The sequence below is a fragment of the Beta vulgaris genome, chromosome 5 (genome assembly GCF_026745355.1).
Source record: "Beta vulgaris subsp. vulgaris cultivar EL10 chromosome 5, EL10.2, whole genome shotgun sequence".
NCBI classification, from domain to species: Eukaryota; Viridiplantae; Streptophyta; class Magnoliopsida; order Caryophyllales; family Amaranthaceae; genus Beta; species Beta vulgaris.
The window spans coordinates 62,465,258-62,485,191 of record NC_079206.1 but is presented as its reverse complement, the minus strand read 5'-3'; the positions used below and the strand labels follow the sequence as shown (position 1 = coordinate 62,485,191).

At 34.3% G+C, this 19,934-nt stretch overlaps 1 protein-coding gene across 1 annotated transcript; it reads left to right on the top strand.

The window, feature by feature from the left end:
- The first annotated feature begins 14,382 nt into the window (after nucleotides 1–14,382).
- Nucleotides 14,383–18,699, top strand: LOC104894318 (leucine-rich repeat receptor-like serine/threonine-protein kinase RGI4). Its single transcript, XM_010680525.4, has 2 exons — nucleotides 14,383–17,713; nucleotides 17,989–18,699. Exons 1-2 carry the CDS (start codon nucleotides 14,863–14,865, stop codon nucleotides 18,483–18,485), a joined length of 3,348 nt encoding a protein of 1,115 aa, XP_010678827.2. The 5' UTR covers nucleotides 14,383–14,862; the 3' UTR covers nucleotides 18,486–18,699.
- Nucleotides 18,700–19,934: the final 1,235 nt, after the last annotated feature.

Sequence of the window (19,934 nt, the reverse complement as noted above, 5' to 3'; positions counted from 1 at the left end):
TAGACTGAAAAGTCGTTTTTAGCTTGCCCAAAGCCCGCCCAAAAACATAAAAAAGACCGGGCTGGGCCCGGCCCGGCCCGCGGGCCGAAAAATTCTTCCCAAAAACAGGCTGGGCCGGGCCAAAATGATCACCTCTAGCATGAATGCATGATGTATTGGACGATATCATACAGCTTTTCTTATTTTAAAGGAGAGCATAAAGCTACGTCTATTATTATGTCGTATAATCATTCGATAATTTTGTGAGTTATTGCTTAATCAACTTCAATTTCGTTCACATTAATGTTGTATGTGTTATCAACTTCAATTTCGTTCACATTGATGTTGTATGTGTTCATTTAACTTCTGCCAGTGTACTATTCCCTTTATCCTGAACTATTAGTTCCCGTTTAATTTTTTATGATCAAATTATAAAACCTTTAACTAAAAATTCTCATTGATACTGTATATTTCCTCAGTTTTTTAATTGCACCATTTAGTTTTTGGCACTATTGATCAACCGACTTTGTTAAGCTATATTGCTTCATTATATAAGAAAAGACATAGTCACGTGAAGTCTTATAAATTCGTTTCAATTTCAAGCATTTAAATATCAAATATATAACTTTTACTTATATGCAATTAGAGATATTGACGTTCAAAACAACGTGTTGGCAAACGTGAAAAAGGAAATGGTGCCAAAAAAAAAGCAAATGAAGTGCAAAAAAAAAAAAACATACTTACTCGTGTGTATATATTGTTAAATTTTAACATTGGGGTCTTGGAGATTTTGCAAAAAGCGAGAACTATATTTTGACAGAGGGAGTATCAATTAGATTAACTAGTTAAAGGCTAAAATCCTTGGCCTGATCTTTTTATTCATTTATAAAATATAATACATGTGTTTTTCATAATATCAATTTTTTAACAATACATTTTAACGATATTAATTGTCAGATTAAACTTCAGACAATGAAAATTAAATGGGTAAAACTAACAAATTAGGGTACTAATTTTAAAATTAGAGTCGTATTACAGTACCTATTGCCATCATTTTGTAAGTTGTATGTGTTGCATAATGATGAAATTTAAGGACTAACAACAAAATCATTGTTTGTTTAAGCAGCACAACATCTGGGCCATTATACACATGACTTGCCAGAAGATGACATAAAAAATCAGGACCAACCATACTTTGGAGGAAAGTAAAAGGGAAGATAAAAGGGGGAATTCCTGTTCCAATAAATTATAAATCATGCATATAACTATAAAACATGTTGTAGTATGTATGGAGTATGAAATGTATCATCAAAGTGAGTACGTTTTATTATCAAAATGCACTTCATTGTACCATAGACTCTTCTTTTATGTAGGACCCTAACATTTTTCATGCTAGATCTTGTATGATTTTGATTTTTGAGTACCATATACATAAATTGATATATGGTGATGATATGAATAGATAATGAATTAATGATATATGTATCTTTCGAAATCAGCAGTCTTTTCTTTATTTTGTTCCTATCCTTATTATTTGCCTCACTAATCTTTTTGTCCATTGTACTTTTGATAAGTCCTTTCAACTAGCTCAAAACTGTTCAAAAAAAAAAAAAAAAAAAAAAAAAAAACTAGTTGAAAACTTGGAAATAAGTAGTTAGGTATGGTTCCATTCACGAGGTAAGCCCATGGTTCCATACGACGAGATATGATAATCTATCTTCGAAGATCGTTCTAGCTTCGAATTATGATCGCCTCCATCATATTTTTGTATTTTTTCTGCAAGACTTCAAGCTCTATCCTACCAAAAATATCCCAATTTCGTGGACTCCTCGTGAATTTCATAAGACACTTACGAGTTTTATTTTTGGTTTTATTTTTGTACGGTTTGTAAGAGCTAGTTTAGCTCAATTTAGTGTGTGTGTTTATTTTCAGTTTCTTGTTTGTGTATTTTGTCCGATCCCTAATTTGTAAGTCAGACTTTTATTAATAAAAAATTTCATTGAAGTCAAAAAAGTAGTTAAATTAGTTATTATAATTCTCATTAGAATGTCATATAAAAGATTTAGTTTTGAGTAATTAACTAGCTATAATAACCATCTTCAAAATGATCAATCTATATACTTCATGTTATTTAATTTGTAGTGGCACAACACATAATTATCATATAAAATTTTATAATTTATTACATTATTGCAAAACAAATTTAGCAACACCCAACATTTAACTTACCCTCCCACCTAACGTTTTTAACAATTACTCATATTGCTACGCTTATATATATACTCCTCATTTTTAATCACTTGCAACATTCTAGACCAAGAAATTATACGACTTCACAAATTTTGACTAATATATAAGAAAGTATATGATCATATTAGATCTTATTAAATTTTTCTTAATGTGTATAATAAAATATCTCATTTATTAGAGTAAATATATTAATATGGACACTACATATATTTACTCTAATAACTTTTTCATAATTTTTACTAAAATATAACTAAACATATTAATAATCAAAGTTGTGTGTTACCGATCAAGCAAAGACAAACGAACAAAAAAAAAAGGAAACATATAATAGTATAAGCATCAATATCATTTGTTTATATATAGAAGATTATGTCATGGATTCATGGGCATGGATTAAGTTATGTACACATATCATTGTTTTTTTTTTATCCATATGAGCCACGAAGGCATTATAAAGAAGGGGAAGGGGATTCGAACCTATGAACTATCGTTCACAGCACCTCAATCTTAAATATTAGGCCAAGACATCCTTGGTTGTACACATATCATTGTTGTAGGCTTGTAGCCTTGTAGGGTTATTACTTATTGTGCACCAAAAGAAGGTAAGAGATTACAATATCAAGATTCCTAAATTTTCCTAATATGTTACTCCCTCCGTCCCATAATATAGTGCTTGTTTCTTTTTTCACGGTCTCCAAAACGTAACTTTGACCTTTAATATCTTCAATTCCTTATTAATAAAAAATATAAAAAGTTGATATTATGAAACTACACATTGAGACGAATCTAACAAGATCCTACATGAATATGTTTTTTTATATATACAAATGAGAATATTCAGTCAAAGATTTTAAAGTTTGACCACCAAAAATGAAATAGGCACTATATTATGGGACGGAGGGAGTACAACAATAGAGTAATCATAATTCATAAGCATTTTCCATCTAAATAAACCAGGGTGTGACCATGCATGCTGGAACTTGTAAGAGTGGAAGTAATGAGAAGGGTATATGTGTATGTTTTTAGCGATTAGAGTGCAAAACTTATTGTCTACGACTACGTCAAAGTGTTTACTTTAAAATTAAGTGTAAATGATTCACTAGTACACATAATTTAATTAGTAGGAAACTTAATCAATAAATTAAGTTTCCTCAGCTTTTTATGCAGTGGGTGCTCCATTGCTTTGTCTTATAGTCTTATACATACAGTCTTTGCTGTCGATGGGGGAAATTAATTAAAACCCTTCACTTAATTATAAACCTTTAAGTCTTCTTTAACCCTTATTCTCCCCTTTCTTAGGTCATGTGCCAACTGCTAAGATTCCTGTTCTTAATTAATGGAGTAAGTTAGTTGTTCATGAAATTGCTAAACAAAGTTAGGAATATCTTTATGTGAGGTCTTAATTAATAGTTAGTTCTATTGACTTGTTATTGTCGATTTACATTATTTTTCCTATGGTCTAAATATAATCACTATATTTTTTAGTCGATAATACATAAAATATCCCTTACAATCATTATATTAACAGTTGGTCTTGTAAGAGATTGCCTAATTTTAACTTAAAATTAGATACAGTCCAAGTTCAATATTAAGAAGAGAACATGTCATCTTTATTTAATATAGTGACTAGTTTATTCTATTTAATTAGGGACCAGGTTGATCTATTTCGTGATCAGTTTAATCCACTCATAAATTACATTCTTTAATCCATTCAGTGACTAGTTTAATCCATTTATTTAGTGACTACTTTAATCCGTTCGGTAAAACTACCGAGTTAGTTTTTAATTTTAAAATTACCTGTTGTAGTTCGATAATCAAGAAAAAAAAGGAAGGAGAAGTGAAGGGATGACTAGGATAGTGTTGGATTAGAGTGAAATGTAATAGACTTATTAGAAAATTTCAATCTTAAATTCGTCTAATTTTACATTAAAATTAGACCACATATTCTAATAATTTGTGATATATTAAAGCTACTCGAAGCTTATTAACTCTCGTTTGCGAAAGCTAAGTCACCTAAAGTCCACATGGAGTGGAGTTATAAAGTACAATGCAATGCAATGCAAATGAATGATAACTATAGTGTTTGGGGTTGTCTATCTTTCAGATATGTTGCCAAGTTTTTTTTGTTTCCCTGCTCTTGTATTTTTCATATAGTACATATATATAGTTGGTATATATGCGAGGTTCTGTTGTGACACTCAGTCATTATTACTTGGTTTTTATACTATAAAATATTTAAGTTATCTAAATTCATATCATTTAGCGACACTATAAAAAAAACACTCTTTAGCGACCACAAAAATCAATCGCCAGAGACTATATAAGATCAGTTACATTAATATAAGATCCCACTATTGTTTAAGCTTTCGATGTGCCATCAGGATCGAGATCCTACTTTAGATCGTAGGGATTGGTAGAATTGAATTGGTGGGATTGGATCGTAGGATCGTAGATTCTACCATTCAGTGAAATAGAGATAACTATCTCTATTACATAAGGGAGGGGGGAGCAACAGTGTACTCTTTTGAACTGACTATTTTTCCCCCCTTCCCTTTCTAAATTACAAAAGAAATCTCAATACCAAAATGGGGGTCAAACGAAGCCACCGGAAATTAATTTTCAACAATCACTCAGAAATCACTTATATGAGGAAACTTTACAAATCATTCAGAATTGAGAAAATCACGTTGTAAAAATTAAATCACGCAAACCACTCAAATGATCAGAAAACTTTACAAAAACTAAAAATTAACTTACAAACTAAAACTAATATACTGGGACGTCAATACATACAAAAACATTCACAAAATTCACTTACAAATCATTGTTCTTAATAACCATTCACAATTACATACTCACAAAAATTACCTATAAACACAAATTTGAGAAAAACATAAGATTTTGACAGTGATATCACACATTCGTTCATTGGCGATTTGCGAACTTTCAAATAGGTACATAATTCTTTTAATCTTCAAATTAAAGTTATTTCACATTAGTTGACTGTTATGTAGTTGAAAAAATGGAGATAATAACAATTAGTTGAAAAGTGCTTTTATATAATTAGACTTAAATTTTATTCATTTTCATATAATTAAAATCAGAAAACAAGATGTGTATGAAATTTGATTCATTTATGACACTGATGAAAAAGTTACAAATTTAGTTTTTTTAAAAATTCCAATATAAAAGTTTTGCCCAAAACTTTTGCAGAATATCCATGTTCAGAAATAAATTTTGAAAAACAAAACAATATCGAACCTTTTTGCGAACAACTTTTGCAAAAATCCATTTTCAGAAAAAAAAATTTACATTAATTTGCGAAAACCATTTCATGCGAAATCAGATTGTGTATGAAAAATTTGAAATTCCATTTCACCTATAATTGAAACTCAAAGTGTTCAGATTTAGAAAAAAGGAGAAATATTAAAAATGACCATTTCATGCATAATCAGATTGTGTATGAAAAATTCCTTTCACATATAATTGAAACTCAAAGTGTGAACATTTAGAAAAGGAGAAAAATAAATTGTTGAAAATTCTTAAATATCAATTTGTGAAATTAGAATTTAGAAGTTAGACAAGGAAAAAAAAATGAAATTGTATTATACTTTTCGATTACAATTTTGGGGTCATAGAGAAATTACTGAAATCCATATCAAAAACTATTATAAATTACAAAAATGAATAAAACCAAAATAAAAAGAACATGACGATATTTAGTAAAAGAACATCGTAGTAGTGCTGATTATAAAAGAACATGCGCATATAAGACTTGAGAAACAAAAAATTATTCAAAATCACAAAAATGAATAACAACATAAAAAGAACATGGAAGAATCTTATTCACAAAATGGAGGTGAACTTAAATACTAACTTGTATTTTCAGTTTGTTTACTACTTAGTATTAGGCCTAACAAAAGGCTAGTACTAGAATATGGTGAGAACCCCATGTTAAAAATCTACACATATTAATAATGACTTTTTTAATTAGCAAATGGTGATATTTTTTTCATAACTATAAGATTGAAGTAACATGCGATCAAAATCTAATAGGAAAAATATAATATGTGAAATTACTTTATGATTTTTATACGGTAGGATCGGATCGTAGCGTCGTAAAATCGTGTTAAGATCCTACTATCATGTGATTTTTTATGGTTGGTTAGGAACGAAAGATCCTACAAAATTAAGATCCTACGTAGAATCGGAATTGATGAGATTCTCCAAGATCGTAAAAATCATATGATCGTAAGATTTGAATCGAAATTTTAACAACAATGCAACGATGACAGCTTTTTCTTTTGGAAGGGAATAAGATAACATAGGCAAAATATTTATCCAAGGTCACGTGAGAGTTGAGACCTCATGCACAAGGTTAGACATGGATGGTCAATTTATCTTTTATGCATAATATACTCAAAATCCCCTAATACATGGAGTAGTACTAGATATAAGATTTATTAGTATACAACATTAACACACTTGGATCTTGGTTCAATTATGAAGCCTGATTTTTATTTTAATTATGGAGCCTGATTTTGTGTCTCGCATGCAGATTATATGAGTGGTTGTCATGTCGAGAGTCTCGATTATCAATTTATATAAACCAAGAGCATTATGAAATTATTGAATATACTTCTAAAGTATAATGAGTTTACTCCTATTATGGATTAAATGTGTATTCTTAAATCAGTCTCATATATACCATACTTATGAGATTATGTCAGTATTTTATTCCACAATGATGCTCTTTCATGATTTCATCCGTGTTAGAGATGACACATGTTTATCTCGTAAAATAATTGAGCAGAAACTATAGAGGATTGTTGACTGCGCCTTACTTTTTTTTTTTTTTTTTTTTTTTTAACTACGGATGCGATTACTAAATAACAAAGTTTTAGGGCTTAAGCCCCAATACAAAGTTGTCCCATAAGTCCAAAATACAACTAGGGGTTGTGGGAAGAACCCTAGTTACATTAATGTCTAAATCCGACTTTCTTCCTTCCTTGGCCAACTTATCCGGTACGACGTTGTGCTTCCGTGGGCAATATTGGACCTTCGTCTCTTGGAAACATTGGATGTGATCCCTGCATAGCATAAGAACATGATCAAGTATGAGACTATTCGATTTTGTTTGGTTCAGTAATGTGACAGCCTTCGAACAATCAGAAAATATATGTAGGTGTGTTGCTCCGTAATCCTTGGCGACCGAGAAGGCCCACATGATTCCCTGCAGTTCTGCATGTAGGCTATCGTTTGTGTAAATTTTCCTTTGGAATCCCGAGACCCAATTACTTGTAGCATCAAAAATAACACCAGCAATACAAGATGGCACCGAGAGATTAGTGAAAGAGGTGTCAACCATAATGGAGGTCCAAGGGTGAGGTTTGATAACTTGGAGGGGGGTGTGAGAAATTTTGGATGTGGATGATGGATGGGCCGTGAGAAACTCAAGAGCATACCTCAACGCTTTCTGGAGTGTGACATGAGGTTGGGGGATAGGGGTATTTTCAAAGATGTATTTGTTTCGTTGGGTCCAAATCTCCCAACATATGAAAGTGAGGAGGATGCAAGCAGGGATGTTATCGATCATTGAGTGGTCGGACAAGTGATTGCTAAGCCAGTCGAGAGTAAGGAAAAGCTTAATGGTTAGAGTTTTTCTCTCAGTTCCAGAAGGTTTTGGGGATCGATTCTCAATCCTATGTTAATCTCTCTTTTGTGTGAATGATAGCCTAAAACATGAAATAGGGGGGTTTGTATCTAAGGGAATCAATTATACAGATTAAGGGTCGAGATTAAAGCTCAAAACCGATAAAAATACGCGACAGATCTGGGTTTCCCGGACGAGCCCAAAGAAGAGCTTGCCTGTGCCCAATAGCCGCCCGCCCGGGCAGGAACCCACTGCAACCTACTGCCTTCAAGCCCTAAATAAAGCACGACCGAGTTGACGTAGTCCGCCTTGGCCAGACAGACAGCCCGAGTGCAAGGTGAAGGTTATTATATTATGCCTTCGAGACAGAACCAAGCAGCGCCCGTCTGGGTTCATCACCACCCACCCGAGCCTGCTGCTTGGCCGGTTTGAATGGGGACCGCTTGGGCTCTGGGCTACATACCTTGCTCCGCTTTGAGTGCACAAGCCTTCTTGCTTGTGTTGCTTCGCCAATGTTTGCACAAACTCCACACAAGCCCAACTGAATTAAGATCTGTTACGATATCCTATTGATATGAATATACGAACCAATTTTTAGTAAGACAAGTATAAAGCCATCATAAAAATCTAAATTCTCAGATTATAAAAAAGAGATAAAATCCAATATATGTATAGAAAAATTATACATTAGGGAGAAAAAGTTTGTTTTGACTTGGAAACTCTAACCAAAAACCACCACAAGAAACTTCGGATATAATCGTTGGAAAAAAAAAGTGACAACCCTTAAATTTACAATCGAATACTTGCATTAGTTTTTTATTCATACCATAATTTGTGAAGAGACTATATTTTCACATAATGACACAAATGAGGGGAACAAATCCAAATCTAGATAACAAATCAATCTCCTATCAGACGATGTAGATGACATATTTTGTCATAAATTGGGATATGAGTACTCAAAATAATCATCTCTAGATTGACACACATCTTGAAATTTTTTCTTATTTTAAATAATTAAGTTTCAAGATCTGTTTCACTCTTTTCTAATTGTGATTTGGTAGTACAAGCTGCTACATAATTACAAAAATATAATCTTTTTAAAATAAAATTAGGGAAGAAAAAATAATATAGCCAATTCAATTAGACAGTGTCATTAAATTAATATTTTTAAATAAGAGATGGATCTAATTAAACACTGTACTACTGTGGCAACTGAAGTCTTCTGACAACCTTTTAGTGGTAGCTTAGTGGGTTGCTAATTTTAAGCACTGCATTTGCTAGTTTGCTACCACTATTGCAAGATCACATTTTTTAAAAATCATTCTTTTTTTCAAGCTTTCTTCAACTGAAGATCAATGATTTATGACATTATATACTACCGACTACAAGTTACAGCAGTGTTATCACCATCACAAATGAAGTATGAAGGTCCATATCACTTTTTCTTAAGCATGGTCTATTTCTTTTCGTCTTGTATGAATTAATTTCTAATAATAGGGAAAAAAAGGGTTGTAAAGTACTTCGATAGGACAAATGTGATAGAGTATAAATCTATTCATGGGGCCTCAACCATCAGCTTAAGCTTTTGGTTGAGTTGGTCCTTTGACATGGTATCAAGAGCCAGCGTGACAAAAAGGTCACGGGTTCGAATCTCATCCGCCCCTCCCTTCTCAGTGGAATATTTCGCGCCAGGTATGAGGGAGGCCTGTGCTGCATCCACACTTCAAGCCCAAAGGGCTCTTGCGTGAGGGGGCGTGATAGAGTATAAATCTATTCATGGGGCCTCAACCATCAGCTTAAGCTTTTGGTTGAGTTGGTCCTTTGACATGGTATCAAGAGCCAGCGTGACAAAAAGGTCACGGGTTCGAATCTCATCCACCCTTCATTTCTCAGTGGAATATTTAGCGCCAGGTATGAGGGAGACCTGTGCTGCATCCACACTTCAATCCCAAAGGGCTCTTGCTTGAGGGGGCGTGATAGAGTATAAATCTATTCCTGGGGCCTCAACCATCAGCTTAAGCTTTTGGTTAGTTTTTTTTATTATATGAAAATGGGCCTGGGTGACCCAATAAGGAGGAGGAGAGTTTAGTCCACTTACAAGTTAGGAGGTTCCATCCTAAAACCAATTGGTGATAGGAGGAGTAACTCCTAATCTTATAAAGTAGTTTATTCTCTCCTTCTTTCTCCAATGTGGGACACTCACAAGTGGGCATTTCATGGGTTTCAACACACCCCCTCACTTGTGAGTGTCTTTAGAATTTAGAGCTAACTGAAAAGGTAATCAGAAATAATCCTCTTAGGGGCTGGACATCCTGTCGAGGTAAACCCTTATCCGGTAGCGATCAAATACCCAGTTAAAACGAGACCCGCAACCCGGGCTCTGATACCATGTCAAAGGACCAACTCAACCAAAAGCTTATGCTGATGGTTGAGGCCCCAGGAATAGATTTATACTCTATCAAAATGTTTGGATAAGTCTATCTCAATTCTCAGTCATTCTTATATACCCAGTCCGTTCTTAAGTAGAGTGTCCATTTTTTTTATTTATGTTCATCCTAAATAAATTTTACCTTATTTTCTATAGAGTGTAGATTATCGGTTATTTTCTATTATCAATACAATATTTAATGTCAATTCTTATTACCTATGTAAATCTAACTAAACCTAACTAAATTCTTGATATGCGTAAAAGTGATTTACGTGCCTTATAATTTGAAACGGAGGGAGTACTATATTGTCATATGCGATCCAGAATTTTATTAATTAGTACTATTTGATATTGATGTTGATTTTTACGAAGCCTATAACTATTAAGTCGAAATGAATAGGACATCCATGTGAAATCGTCTTAACTGAGAGTTACTTTCCATGGAATTATAACAATCTAATTTTGTACTTATCATCACATCCAAAAGTAGCAAATGTAGACCCCAAATTACAATTTGATTTAGATGGAATGATTTAGTGCAAAAGCTTATACTTTTAGCATGAATCTTAAGAATTAAATCATACAAAAAAGCATAATCATCATATCAATTGTACTTAGTTGCCAAATTACAATCATATAATTGTAAGACAATCAACAATGGAAAAGAGGTGGGTGTCCCATCACATAGTGATTAACTATTTACCAGATCCGGCCCTTAACATGTTCAAAATGGGACATGGAACATGGTCTCATTTTCAAAGAGGCTCCCAAATTGGGAAAAAAAATCTTTATTCATAAAAGACTTGAAATTGATAGTAAAAATGTATGCAAGTTTCTTGAATTCAACTCTTCTTGGAATGTATCAAAAGATTTTGAATAGAAAATTTTAGTTGATGCATATTTATTATTTGCTTTATGATAGAGTATAAATCTGTTCATGGGGCTTTAACCATCAGCTTAAGCTTTTGGTTGAGTTGGTCTCTCTTGATGTGGTACCGGATGCAGCGTGACAAAAATGTCACGGGTTAGAATCTCATCCACCCCTCTTTTCTCAGTGGAATATTTAGCACCATGTATGAAGGAAGCCTGTGTTGCATCCACACTTCAAGCCCAAATGGCTCTTGCGTGAGGGAACTTGATAGAGTATACTAGCTGTTAATGCACGCGATGCGTGCGACGACATTTTCCCAAATCAAACCACTACTCCCCAATTACCATACCTATATTTCTTAATTTCACGCAATATTTTTTCTCTCTATTCAATTGAACATCATCTTCATCAATTTCCCCCAATTCAAACCACACACTCGATTTTTTTTCTCTCTCTATTCAATTGAGACCATCGATTATTAGCTGAGGATTATCTCAAGCAAGTTGCAGAGTTGGCTTTAACGGTCATGGAATTGGCTTTTGCTCAGCCCGTCATGGATTGTCGAGCTTGCTTGTGGTCATGACCCAAGCTCTGTAGTTTATGTTGAAATTCGATTATGGGCACAATTTTTTGATTTTAATATATGGGTTTAAGTATTTTTTATTATTTCCCCCGAATTCGAGTTCTCATATTATGTGTTAATTCTTTTTAATATTTGGGCACGAATATTAAAGTTATATTAACGAAATTTGATTTTTTGATTTTAATATATGGGTTTTAAGTATTTTTTTCTCAAATTCTTTTTAATATATGGGCACAAAAACAATTCGAGTTCTCATATTTTGTGTTAATTTTTTTATATCCAAGGGACGAATATTGAAGTCATTTTTGATGAAATTTCATTTTTTTCGACTATTTATGATGTAATTTTAATTTGAATTTCAACTATCCACGAATTAAATTTTAAATAAACTGTAATTTAAGTTATATTTTTCTTTTGGAAAAAAATATAATACATCACATATTCGTAAGAGTTACTGTAATTTGAGTTTAATTTTACTCGAACATAGTACATATTTTTATGATTTATTGAACATAGAACAACACACATAATTTTATTTTCAATGACGAATTGAATACATGATTAACGATAAAAAATCGACCAATCTCAGAGTTTTGTATTTGAGAATGTCGTGAAGCTCCAATCTATGAATAGAGTTGATGTTTTTTTTTGGAGTTTTTGTTTGTAATTGAGTTTGTGTTGTGGAAAAAAATTGATTTGAGAGGATGTTATGCCGTGTATTTTTTATTTTTTTTTGCTATTGTATGTAGTATTAACGTATGGTAAGTTCTTGATTATGAATCTTTTCTATTGGCAAGCTTATATGATTGAATCTTATATGACTTGATTGGGTTTAAATTTGATTTAATTTGATTTAATTGATATTTTTGTTTTGGCAAGTTTATGCATGGAATTGGGGTTGGTTAGGTGGCCAGAGGTGCATTTAAGTAAATTTCAAGGGGGACACCATTGCTCCCCCCTTGGTTTATATAATAGAGATAAATCTATTCCTGGGACCTCAACTATCAATTTAAGCTTTTGGTTGAGTTGGTCTCTTAACAGTTTACTTACATATTTTAGTGAATTATTTGAATTTTTAATACAAAGACGTATTATTCAATATTAGTATAGGACCTCTATATTGCTCGGACCGGCACTACTATCTACAACAAAACTATAGATTTTCATCTCTTTGAGGGATAGAAAATCGTTTTGTTAAGTTCTTCAATAAAAGGAGCACACAAAAATAACTCGCATGAGAAATTAATAGCTACAACAGGACAAGGCTGAGTCAGATCCCTCATTACCAAAACAAAGCATATGCCATGCAACAACTGACAAAACTCCACCCTATCTATTTATATGAAATCATCTTGTTCTTCTTATATAAAATGACTACTACATAGCACCATTTAAATAAATATAGTAGAATAAAATGAGAAGTACAAACTACAAAGCAGAAAGCATCAATTATCAAGGCTGAATGGTAAAAGCTGTTTTGTACAAATAATTGTCTCCACAAATCATTTTCAAAAAGTTCTGTTTTTATCTGTTGAAATGGACCCATAAAGACTCAATAAGAGTATAAAATTCAAGTACTTTGTATGATCTCATATTAATGCATTATTGAGTCAATTAATAATAGTGGTTGAAAATAATAATAGTTCAAATACTAATAAATGAGCTAATAGATAGTACTAATATTTTTGGCAAAAACAAATGTAGAACTTGCTTAACATTTAAAAATTGATATAAAAACTAAAAAAACATAATTATGTTAGTAGTTACCAAATAACTTGTTAAACCCTGGAAAAAGTAATAAAAAAAAGCTGATAAATTCAATTAACTACTCATCGATAAAACAAATACAATGTAAACTAGGGAGGGAAACTAACAATATGATCAAATTCTGATGTAATTCTTACTAGGTAAATTAGGGATCAAATGTGTACAACCTTCTTTTATAAAATGAAAAATATCAAAATTATAAATTTTTTTATTAGAAAAGATAATTGGTTTGAAGATCAATTATTGTTAGGGTACTAGCTTGCAATGGTAAGATTAAGGACTCTGCCACACTGGAACCTCTTGCAGGTTAACCCAGTCCAGGTTTGCGGGCAGCAGGCAGACACTCTAAGAGTGGTGGGTGGTAAAGGGAAACTGATAGAGTCTAAAACTAATCCTAGGACTCCAACCATCAACTTAAACTTTTGGTTAAATTGGTCATTTGACATAGTATCGGAGCCATCATGAAATAAAGGTCACGAGTTCAAATCTCATCCGCCTATAAAACTATTCATGGGATCATTTGGCAAAAAACTCTCTCCCAATTAGGCCAAACTTAGCTCAATATAGTAAAATTATATATATATATATTAAAGGTAAGATGAAGTCTCTTGCAAGGAAGGGGGGAAATTGGGGATTCGTCCTTGCAAGAGGTGGGACTCGATCCCTTGACCTCTGGGATCGGAGGAATAGCAAAATTATACTTACCTAGTTATCTTACCCATAATTACATTAAGAATAGAAACATAAATGATAAAACAAAGTATGAACTGAATAATACTAAATAAATAAAAACAAAGACAGCTCACCCTGCTCTCCCTTTCAATTTTTTTGCATAAAAAACACTGCCATCTCCCCTGCTTTTCCACCCCACACTCTCAGCACCCACACCATAGTTTATAAACAAATGAAGAAAATAATAGCCATCTAAAATTCCATTTATCTTTGCCTAAACATATAATAATATCATGAACTTAGCTGTTCTTGGATCCAGAGATTCTGGGTCTTATTGCATTTTATTAATCCCTTGGTATTGTAATTCACTTTCACATACATACTAACAAACATTAGTTTAGTTTATAGGATTTTCACAACTCAAAACTTATCTATCCTTTCTAAACTCCTAAACTACCACAATAACAAACAACTACCCTTATAACTTGTAAGTTCTACCTCGATCTCTCTTCCTTTTTTGGTGTGTGCTGTTTTTTTCATTGAAGTTTGTAGCTTCTTCTAGGGAGAAACAGCCATATTCTCTTTTAGCATCAATTACTAGCTGCTTACTTAAGCAATAAAACAACTTGTTTTTAGTCTTTCTTTGTATAATTGTAATGCCTGTTAATCATCCATGGCACCATCACCTCCACTCCCACCTCATATTTCTTATCTTCATACTTGCTATGTCCTTCAAACCGGCCTTCGCCATCAACCCACAAGGCGAGGCGCTCCTCTCTTGGAAACGAACCTTAAACGGATCGATTTCGGCCTTAAGTAACTGGAACACAAGTGATCAAACACCATGTAAATGGTTTGGGATCACTTGTAACTTTAAGAATGAAGTGATGGAGTTAAACTTGAGGTATATAGATTTACATGGCAATGTACCTTCAAATTTCACCTCATTATTGACCTTAACAAAGGTTACCCTAGTGGGAGCAAATCTCACTGGTACAATCCCAAAAGAGTTGGGATTACTCCAAGAGCTTAAGTCCTTAGACTTAAGTGACAATGCCTTAAATGGTGAAATCCCAAGTGAGATATGCCACTTACCCAAGTTAGAACAACTTTACCTTAACACAAATCAGCTTGAAGGTTCAATACCCATTGAACTTGGGAATTTAACTAGCTTATCTTGGTTGATTATCTATGATAATCAACTTAGTGGTACAATCCCAAGTACAATAGGAAACCTCAAGAATCTACAAGTGATAAGAGCTGGTGGAAATAAGAACCTTGAAGGTAATTTGCCCTTAGAGATTGGCAATTGTACTAATTTGGTAATGCTTGGATTAGCTGAAACTAGTCTCTCAGGGTCTCTTCCTTCAACTATAGGCAACCTCAAGAAACTCGAAACGCTTGCCATTTACACCGCCCTTATCTCCGGTGAAATCCCACCAGAGATCGGTGATTGTAGCAATCTTGAAAGCATATATCTCTACGATAACTCGATCTCAGGTTCGATTCCACCTCACTTAGGGAACCTTAAGAACCTCCAAAACCTGCTGCTTTGGCAAAACTCTTTGGTGGGCACAATCCCTTCTGAGTTAGGAAAGTGCACCAATCTTGTTATTGTAGATATGTCATTAAACTCATTGACAGGTAGTATACCAGCATCATTTGGAAACCTGACAAAGTTGGAAGAATTACAACTGAGTGTAAATCAAATATCTGGTCCTATCCCAACTTCTTTGGGATCATGCACAAGTCTCACCCACATTGAGATTGATAACAACCAGTTAACTGGTGTGATCCCATCTGAGTTGGGACAGTTAACCAATCTTTTACTCCTCTTTTTGTGGCAGAACAAATTAGAAGGAAACATCCCACAAAGTTTAGCATACTGCAAGAACTTAGAAGCCATTGATTTCTCAACAAACAGCTTAACTGGGATCATTCCAAAAGGGATTTTTCAGCTACAAAAACTCAACAAATTTCTGTTATTATCCAACAATTTGTCGGGCCCACTTCCACCAGAAATCGGGCAGTGTAGTTCATTGATAAGATTCAGAGCAAGCAACAACAAGCTCATTGGGGCAATTCCTCGAACACTTGGTGCGCTTAAAAATTTGAACTTCCTCGATCTTGGGAATAACCGGATTACCGGAGTTATACCGGAAGAAATCTCCGGTTGCCGGAATCTCACTTTTCTCGACCTTCATTCAAACTCCATTTCTGGGTCTTTACCTGTAAGTTTGAGCTCTCTTTTTTCTCTTCAATTTATCGATGTTTCAGATAATATGATTGAAGGGAAATTAAGCAAAAATATTGGGTCACTGAGTTCACTCACTAAACTCGTTCTTGGGAGGAATAAACTCAATGGGTCAATTCCTAGTGAGATTGGGTTATGTTCGAAGCTTCAAATGATCGATTTCGGCAACAATCAGTTTTCCGGTGAGATTCCGGCGACTATTGGGAATATTCCGGGGCTTGAGATTGCTTTGAATGTAAGTTGGAATCAACTTTCCGGTGAAATACCGCCGGAGTTTTCGTCTCTCACTAAGCTCGGAGTCCTTGACCTTTCTCATAACAAGTTTTCCGGCGACCTACATTCTCTTGAGGCTCTCCAGAACCTCGTGGTTCTAAACATATCCAATAATGAGTTCTCGGGAAGTGTGCCCGTCACGCCGTTTTTCTCGAAGCTTCCGCCGGCGATGCTTGCTGGAAACGCGGGTCTTTGCGTCGTCGGTGATCGGCGGTGCGCTGTCGCAGGTGGCGGCGCCGGTAGAAGGGCGAGGGTGGCGATGGCGGTGCTTCTTTCGATCGGTTCCGTGTTGCTCCTTGTGGCTCTCTATATTATATTTGGCGGGGCTCGATATTTGCGCCGGTCCCACAGAAATGACATGGAGTGTGTGGATGATGACGTGGAGATGTGTCCGCCTTGGGAGGTCACGTTGTACCAGAAGCTTGACCTCTCGATAGTTGACGTGGCAAGGAGCATGATCGCCGGGAATATCGTTGGTCGAGGGCGGTCTGGTGTTGTTTATCAGGTAATGCTCGCATCGGATATTACCATTGCTGTTAAGAAATTTCGGTCAGCTGATAAGCTCTCAACGGCGTTCTTCTCGTCGGAGATCGCCACATTGGCTAGGATTCGACATCGGAATATTGTTAGACTATTGGGTTGGGCAGCTAATAGGAAGACTAAGCTTTTGTTTTATGATTATATGGTAAATGGCACCCTTGGTGCATTGTTACATGAGAGTGGCACTAGCACTGGTGTAGTGTTGGAGTGGCATACTCGATTCAAGATAGCACTTGGGGTAGCAGAAGGGCTTGCTTATTTGCATCATGATTGTGTACCAGCGATTGTTCATCGAGATATTAAGGCACATAACATATTGTTGGGAGATCGATATGAAGCTTGCATTGCCGATTTTGGTCTTGCTAGACTTGTGGAAGATCAAAGTAGGTCATTTTCTGAAAGTCCACAACTTGCAGGATCGTATGGATACTTTGCTCCTGGTATGTATCAAAATCTACCCAACTATATACTTCATTCTATCATTTCATTAAAGTTGTGTTACATGCATCTTCTTTAAATAACTTGTTACTTATCTTTTGTTACTTATCTTTTGTTATAATCAAATAAAATCATACTAGGCTATGAATTAAGACAGTATATAACAAACGGAGAATTCTTATTTTCGTTTACCGAGAAATTATAACCAAATATTTCAATTCTGCATAGGTAAAATGATTATGATATTTACTTATTGTGTGCTTTATTTTGTTTGTAGAATATGCATGTCCTGTGAAGATCACGGAAAAGAGCGATGTGTTTAGTTATGGTGTAGTTTTGCTAGAGATAATCACCGGAAAGAAGCCCGTCGATCCTTCATTTCTAGAAGGGCAACACATTATTCAATGGGTTCGAGAACACTTGAAGAGTAAAAAAGACCCAGTTGAAATCATCTATGACAAGCTCCAAGGCCATCCGGATACACAAATTCAAGAGATGCTCCAAGCATTAGGCATCGCGTTGCTATGTACTAGCAACCGCGCAGAGGATCGGCCTACAATGAAAGATGTTGCTGTATTGTTGAAAGAGATTAGACACGAAACAGGTAACGAGGGCCATAAACCAAGTAGCAACAACTCAAAAAAGCAAGAGAATCCTCCAAATTCCTCGTCAACATCAAAAACCCCACCTCAATTGTTGCTTATGCAAGAATCGTCCAATAGTTCACTTGCATATTCATCTTCATCCCCAACTTACCACTCACAAAATCAATAATGTATGGGCATTAAGTGCTAAGATTAGTTTTTGATTTGCATATTCTACTAATAGATAGGTAGAACACTAGGTGCTTGATAAGGAATTGTAAAGTGTTAGTTAGTGACATTATTTATCCAATGTAAGATAGACATATGAAGATGAGCAATACTGAGTGTACAGTGAATTCATATAATTTGTTATTGCCTTTTTGGTGATTCTACCAAATATCTCATGGCAACTCTTTATCAACGAAATAAGTTAAAATAAAGAGTTTTTAAAGGCTTGTGAAAAGCAGCCACTATAACACTATATTCGAGTGATCATGGGCTGGGGCGGGCCGGGTTCGAGCCGCGCCTAAAAAAATTACCCATTGGTCGGGTCGGGCTAAATTTCGGGTCAAAATTGGACCGGAACAAAAGACTAAAAAATCATTTTTGGCTTGCCAAAAACAAAAAAATCTACCCAAAAACTGGTTGGGATGACCTGATCAGGTCTACAATATATACTATATCTCAAACACCCTTATATACCTCTCGATGTACCTAGAAATGATATATATCAAGTGAAATAATTTCAAATAAGAAAATTTTAAATTATTGGTAAAACCCTAAAATGAAAAAAGTATTAAAAAACTACGAATAGAGTATATAATACTGAAAAAAACTGTACTCAGTTAGCACTTCCCAAAAAATCAACCCACTTCAAGTTTACTTTAAATTTAACTAGACGTATATTACGCATTCTTGCTAATTAAGGCTACTTTTTTTGTATTGTATTGGGGCTCGGGCAAGAGTTTTAATATTTTGAGTACTCCCAGTTAGGGCTGTACAAAATCTAGGGTCAGACCATAATCCGGACCGAGCAGGACCGTAATTTGGATCGGACCGGTTCGAAGATTGTGGTCCGATACTCAGTGGATTTCTAGTCCGTTTCGATCCAAATCTGAAAAATTCCATGCCGAATAAGTGGATCGGGATTTCAGTTATTTTAGTAAAAAAAAAAAAGAAAAGATTATATGTTAAAAAAAGTTAAAAAGGTAGGATGTTAAAAACCTACTAATTTTTTACCTCTAGGATTATTATTATTAAAAATATTAAATTTCAATGTATCTAATTTAATATTATCTTAAAATCAAATAAAGAAGATTTTTCTTTAAAAATATAGATAGTCCAATAGGTCCAAAACTGACCGCACCGAAAATTTTCCAATCCATATCGAAACGGACCTGGTTTTTTTGATCTGGTCGCGGTCCAAAAAAACCAATTTTCCGGTTTAGAAAGGTGCATACCCCTACTAGTCACAGCCCAATTAAGCTCAATTAGTTTGAGAATAGGGAGAGGCTGACTGGGTAAGAAAATTCTACTTGAAAGTACCTCAAATTGAATTTTAACCCTATGATCATAAGGAACGATATCTAACCACTAAACTAAGACAAAATTAATTGCTGCTAAGACTATGAATAAATAG